The sequence below is a fragment of the Drosophila suzukii genome, chromosome 3 (genome assembly GCF_043229965.1).
Source record: "Drosophila suzukii chromosome 3, CBGP_Dsuzu_IsoJpt1.0, whole genome shotgun sequence".
NCBI lineage: Eukaryota > Metazoa > Arthropoda > Insecta > Diptera > Drosophilidae > Drosophila > Drosophila suzukii.
The window spans coordinates 83,140,027-83,146,998 of record NC_092082.1 but is presented as its reverse complement, the minus strand read 5'-3'; the positions used below and the strand labels follow the sequence as shown (position 1 = coordinate 83,146,998).

The 6,972-nt window shown below is 41.2% G+C and overlaps 1 protein-coding gene across 1 annotated transcript; it reads left to right on the top strand.

Moving 5' to 3' along the window:
* The first annotated feature begins 3,129 nt into the window (after nt 1–3,129).
* On the top strand, nt 3,130–4,189 carry LOC108007000 (uncharacterized). The gene is made up of 2 exons (XM_036817522.3): nt 3,130–3,340; nt 3,530–4,189. The coding sequence occupies exons 1-2, from the start codon at nt 3,176–3,178 to the stop codon at nt 4,049–4,051; spliced, it is 687 nt and encodes a 228-aa protein (XP_036673417.3). The 5' UTR covers nt 3,130–3,175; the 3' UTR covers nt 4,052–4,189.
* Nucleotides 4,190–6,972: the final 2,783 nt, after the last annotated feature.

The following is a 6,972-nucleotide window of genomic DNA, read 5'->3' as shown; positions in this document are numbered from 1 at the left end:
TGTATATCTAAAGAAAGGGTAGTAAAGACTTTGTACTTTATAAGAAGCCTTGCTTGCCATTTTCCAGAATTTTGAAAAAATTGATCATAATTCATTTAATATTATTTTCAACTAAAATATTTTCAAATTTTAAAGATCCCATGTTCTTTAGAATGCAATTTTAATTCAGGTTATGTTATATAAACTTGGTAGTAATCCAAAGTAGTTAATAACCAGGAAGCTAACACCTGGTTATTTAAAGATCCCGATCTAGTGGTGTAAAGTATCTTCTGATCGTATCTTTTTCCCCCTTAAACGGCTGACAACTCTGTTTGGTCACACCTTCGCATTGATGGATGTCAACTCTGGACAACTAGCTCTCGCCCTTTGTTTATGCAAAGCTTGAAAACGCTTGCAAATTATAAATCAAAAGTGACTTTTAATTAAAAGTTCAAACCTCTGCGGTAGAGCTGGGGTGCCGGGATGGGAAAGCCCGGCTAAGATGCTGACGCCAAATGTCGTTCGTCCGCCGGCTTAATTTTGTTTTGCCAGCGCACCCTCATAAATCACAAAAAGAGCAAAAGTCAGGGGGACGAGGGTTGAAGTCGAAGTCTTGGGCCCAGACTGCCAGTATATTAATTGAAGGTGCAAATGCGACGCACTCGCACCCCCGAAAACCAAAAAAAACTCAGAAAACAATATAGGATGAGGGAGGAGGGAGCTTCATCCCAGGCCGAACGCAAAATACGCAACAGTTTCGTTTTAGTTGGAGTTTTTCATGTTCGCCCAGGGAATCGTCGCCACAAAGGAGCGGAAGTCTCGATTGCAGTCGTCGGAACATAAAACCCACTTGCCCACATTTTCACCCCTCAGGGGTTGTTTTCCCAACCTCCAAACATTTCGGTGTTGTCTTGGCAGCGTTTTGCCCTCCTTTCCACTCGGTGATGGTGTCAAGTTCTTTTTGCGCCGTCAAGTTGAATTATCATAAGTAATAATCATAGCCCAAGTATCCAAGAAGGGCAAGGTGCATGGAATGGGTTCGGTGTTTTGTTTTTCCTGGTCCGGGGCAAGGGGTTTCCATCATTGGGGAGTTTTTTAGCGGGTCGCTCAGTTAATTGCGCGACTCTTGGGTCTTTATTGAGATTTCTGGCCAATCTGGGGTGGTTGCTTCAGGATTTTCACTGGGATTAGCGGGGAGCTCCCCCTGATATACGATAATTAACCGGGGGTTATGAGCTGCATCTCCATGGAAACAACAAAGTAAGTGATCTCGAACAAAAACATTTTCATAACACTCGGGGGAAATGTTAACCATCGACTGAAACTGACAAGTGTTGGGGGCCTAAAACGGACCACGCCCACATGCCCAAGTGGGCGGCTGGATCAAGGGGTGGGGGGGTTGAGGGATACAAGGACACTGTGAGAGTTGCCAAAGCCAAACACCACAGCAATTGAATGTCAGTCACAAAAATGCAATCACAGTTTGACACAATTTTACCGAGGCGCCACTTCAACACGTTGCAACTGCAATATCTTTACAGTTACAAAAGGCAACCCACCCAGACACACACACAAACACACAGCCACGCACGGACGACAACTGTGCAAACAACACAATGACAACTCTTTAACACAGTTAACTTGGCAGCGCTGCAGCGACAATCGATGTGAAGTCGATGCAGAGTTATCCATTTGCAACTGCCCTATAGAGTGTGGGGAGTATCTCATCGAAACAGGCAAGAGATAATGCACCATTATCGGTAAAACTTCTTGTAAATAAATGCATTACTTCATGATAACGTTATCGGAAGACATCTATGATTGGAAAAAGTGTAGTTCAAGTAATATATTGCAAATCTTGAATCATAGATAGTTTCCAGCTTGTAAACTTTATCTGTATTAACCCTATATTAATCAGAGAATTTAACGATCAATAAAAGAAATTGATTCTTAATCAGACTAATACAACTATGAGCATTTTGACATCGGAAGCATTCAGCACTCACACCTGCTTTACGACTTAAGGGCTTATCAGCTATACGCTCTGTATTATGATTAGAAAGTTTTTCATAACTGATTAGACCAAAGGATTCGGAGAAAAATATGTCTGATTGATTGCAGTGGGTTCTATATCATATATCTTATCGCAAATGGAAATGGGTGCTAGTTAAATACCATTTTTATAACCCGATCGATTGAGGTTGTAACGGAATTGGGAGCTGAATTTAATAAAAATATAAACATTTTATATGGAGGCAACTATGTATATGAGATAAATTCATCAATCAATCAATTTGATCTGAGAAATTTTTAAAAGATAGATTTTTTTTAAGTATCTTATATCTGTAGGATTACCTAACCCAGGGTACTGTGAACTTCCGTATTGCCGAATAACTTTGGACTCCTTGGATGCGCGTGCTCGAGTGCATTTACCCACACTCACTCACACTGGCACCAATACAAACAGATGCCGTTTGCCATTTTTGTCTTTTTGTTGTTGTTTGATTGCGTTTTTATCTTCGTCAGTTCAGCAGTGCCAGGATCTGGAAAACAGGACGAGCTGCAAGTGCAGGGGAAGTGCAACTGCAACTCTGCTAGGAAAGGGGCTGCAGCGATATTTTACTGCGACAACATTTCATCGCAAACATTGTGCAATTTCACTTTAAGCGACAATCGAATTTCATGTGATTTTTACAAGCAGTTCGCCAAACTTTTGACTTCGCTTCGGAATCCGCAAAGCGAGTTTTGCTTTATTTTTTCTGCAATGTGAATTTCTGAAATAACGTTATTTGTAATATTACTTTATCATCAAAGGAAGATTCAGTTTTCTTTTTTTGCCTTATCTAAATATCATACCATTTGTAAGCCATACTGAGTTTTATCAAGAATAAGGAAAGAATAAAAAATAATAAACAAAAAAATACTTTTTAAACCTCCTACTACCATTTATGTACAAAGGAACTCTTAGAAAAAGGATACATAACTCAATTAAAAAACGCACGTGGAAATCGATAAGATAGTAACCATATCAGTAATAGTGAGTCACCGCATATAACAACTATAATGCTTATTTACCACATATGTATTCATTAATAAGTCAGCTCTACTGATAAGCACGTCACTAGAGAACCAAAAGCTTCCGAGGGATTGACACGACGTTTAGTTGTCTGGAGGTTGGCACCGCGAACGGATCGAAATGCAGGCTATAACATATATTTCGACTATTTTGGTAGTCCTCTGCTGCTGTGGGAATCCGCTGGAGGTCGTTGCCGGTCGCCTGAGGATGCCCAGTTTTCCAAAAGAACTCGAAAAGTTCAACTGCCGAAATGAGAGCTTTGGAATGCACTTTAATCTGACACGGGTGAGTTAAAGATATTAAAAGTCATTAGCTATAAGGATGAACCTCATATGTAGCATAAATAGCATAGCATAAAATGCACTGCACCTTATATTCATATTAATTATCTAGGGGAATTACAATTTACGCTAGGGTTACTGATTAAATGAAACTTTTACAATGTGTCAATTACAATTCCCTTCATTTGTTCAGCTTTCTGGCTACTGGTATGAGGCCGGACGAGTGCCCAACGTGCAGGTTCTGGAGTGTCTGAATGTCTCGGTTCCTGCTGAGATCGATAACAACACCCTATCGCTGGATTTGAACTTCATTAACACGGTCAACAACGACTGGAGCTTCACCCAGGAAGCCGTCGATTTCCCTTGGGACGACAAGACGCAGTCCGGAGTCTTTAATCTCCAGTTCGATACGGTCACTGTGACCTACAAGCTGGTATTAACGGATTACGATAATTTCGCCTTTATCTGCGGCTACGGAAGCATCTCGCCGGTTCCCCTCTTCAAGCTCTTCACTCGGACGCGGGAGATAGACCAGAATATGATTGACTTTGTTCAGTCGTATGCCGAGAAATATGGTGTTGGTTCCCAAATTGCGTGGGAGAAACAGTCCCCGGATCAGTGCAATGGATCTAGTAATAGAACTCCCTTAACTGTTCTATTGGGCTTCATCACTATGCTCTGGGCTCTCAGCATGGGATCTCAAATCTGCACCTAGCATTTGTTATTTACTTAGTGACTATTGAAATTTTCGCTATATGTAACTATCAGTACAAATTCTTATCAATGTTGTCTGTTTTTTGTTATTTCAAACGAAATTTGTTTTATTCGGGGTCATTAAAAAATAATTCGACAAGCATGTGTTATCTTTTCGGAGAACGAAAAATTAAGATGAGGTAATTAAAAATGTAAATATAGTTAAATATATGTTAAAAACTTTTATATGCTACCACGAGCTAAGCTATTTTTCTTCTCTTATCATTTTCCACTGGCTTGTCAGCTTTGTTTTTCATTCTCTTAGCTATTTTCAATTCCTCTCTTCGGGCTGATAAGCGATTTGTATTCCGATTAAATCATGCAAACGCATTTCAGGGAGGAGAGTTTATATTTCTATGGACTTCTCTGATGGAAAGACTGCATTGGGGGCACATGCCCCAATAAGCTCATACAAGTGCAATTACGAAGCCCGAAATTCCAAAAGAAAATACTGAAAAATATGAACGAAGCTGGAGCAGAAGAATTTTGTTGGTTGCTCGATTTTCTGGGCAATTTTCATTTTCATAAACCCAATCCAGCCGAGTGGGTGGAAAATAAAGCGAATGGAAAATGCTTTAAGTCGAGATCGAAACATTGTTGGCGCACTGTGAGAAATAATATTTACTTTACTAAGAAAATTATTAAGTTCTCAAGCTTAGATTTCTAGAACTAATTCAAATAAATAATACAAATTAAAAGTAATAAATTTAATTAGGTAAAATAAAGAAAATCATAATTTTCAAAGACGAAATAGGGTTGAACTTTGGTTCCTAAACCACATATGTCTAAACATAAAAATTTCTTCCCCTGTGCCGTTTGGCTTTCTATTGCCTCCGTTCTTGGGCGAATCAATGAAGTGCAAACCGTGGTCAAATGAGCCGGAGTTGGGAGTCCTGGAGTCCTAAAGGCATCGATAGCCGGGCACTTTCGTTGATTTGATGCGTTTGCGTGCCGCTTGCGGTGGTCGCATGCTTGACTTGAGCGCCACCCAAAGCCAACTGGCAACGAGGAGCTGCAAAGCTGTTTACTTGCAGCTAACCAAGTGAAATCGAAAGCCCTTTTGGCCCCGATAATTGTGTCCGGTCCGGACCCTCCTCCGGTACCAAATGCTCTGGCCTGGGTAATGGGATCCTGGCTTGCTGGCCCTGAGATCGGGGTGTGTGTTCGTGCACCAGATGATTACTCTGCCCCAAAATCGACGTAATCATGCGATGACGCTGCAAAAGTATCCGCAGACTTACCAGACGCCCCATGCCACGCCCACAAAACATAGTGGAGGAAAAGGAAAATAAGTCAGGGGAAATCCAGCTGAAAACGAAAGTTAATGTGGCACATCGGTGGAAGGGTTAAACGGAGCCAACAAGTGAACCCCAGCGTACGTGTTCCAATTAATTTTGACATTTGCTTCTAATAGATGTGCAACAAGGTTTCGATTTCGATTGAGTTACGCCCCAAAATTGTGTTCATAAATAAGGTTCTGCCTCTCGGAATTCGATGTATGCTGGTTAGAATTCTTAATAAAAAGGGTTAACCATTTTGTTGCCTACTTTTGGGATAGAAATGAGGGGAATTCTCAAAATTGTAAAGCGAATAAATTAATAGTTAATCCTTATCTTAGGAGGTTAATGCATGATAAGCTCTTTGCTCACTTAACAAAATATTAATAAAAAGCGAGTCTCATACTTTTCCATTGTTTCTTCCAATTAAAAAAAAGTAATATATATTTTTTGCAAACCTTCTGAAAGTCTGTCTTGTTAAGCTTCCCATGGATAGTTTTCCAACATCCACAATCCCCCACTCATTACGATTAACCCTCGGCTGGCTCACAATTTATGCTCTGCACCACGAACTGCTCAAAAATGCAACTATTCAAAATGCAGGGGCAAAAATCTGGCCAAACTTTGCGCATTCTGCACACAATCGGAACTGAAAGGGGAAGCCAAGGACTCCTCCGACGAGGAGGGAGCCCGAAAAAAAACAAAGCCTGCTGCACAAACATGCGAAACTATTAAAAACATGTCTTTGTCCTTTGGCCCGGGGTGCATATAATGAAATTCCTAGCTGCTTTGTGCCCACGACGAAGCCACTTGGCGGGATGTCCCGATCCCTGATCCGCTCCCCTTCTATATGTATATCTTATGTGTATATATATCCCCCTACTCCCCGGGTTTTTTGCAGTATCAATCTAGGTGAAATATTAACAAGCGGGAGTCGGGACTAAAGTTGGCGCGACAGAAGGCCGAAGGACAGAAGGACGACGGCAAGGCAGCTCATAAAAATTCCTTAGTTGACGACAAAAGCTCAGGACTCAGGAGGAGATTGCCGAGTGTTAGAGGAGAGTAGGGCTTAAAGCGAACCAAACAGCGCTGAAACAATAGACTCGAGTTAACTTAAATTGATTCCCAGACGTTCCCAGCGAAATGAAACTCGACTCGGGCCTTGCCATTTTGTTGTGACTCCAAAGTTACTAGGATCCTAGGATCTCCTCCTCACTTTTCCGCACTCCTTGCACCTTGATTGCAAGTTATTTGCAATTTTGTGCAAATTTAAAAGCAGAAAAGGGACTAAAATGAAGGAAATCCCAGCCAGACGGACCCCCACCCACCTTCAGTCCGGTGACTTTGGCACTGCACTTGAAAATTTTTTAAGAGTGCGCGAAATTTTTTATGCAATTTGTGCCGGAAAAGCAGGAAAATCGGGAAAAGCGATGGGGGTGGGCGAAAAAAGAAAAGAAGCGGTTGGGCTATTGTTGTGCCCTGGAGATTGGCAGACTCCTCCTCCGGCTGCTCAATTTGCTGGTTTATTTCTGCATTCGGGATCGGGATATTAAAATTGACACTTTATTTGTGTCACTCAGCGAAGTTTAAAGGATTTTAAATGATT

Excerpts from the sequence above, each read along its gene's own strand:
- LOC108007000 (XM_036817522.3), top strand. The coding sequence starts at position 3,176 with ATGCAGGCTATAACATATATTTCGACTATTTTGGTAGTCCTCTGCTGC. Across the intron at positions 3,341-3,529 it reads TGCACTTTAATCTGACACGG|CTTTCTGGCTACTGGTATGA; the intron begins GTGAGTTAAAGA and ends TCATTTGTTCAG.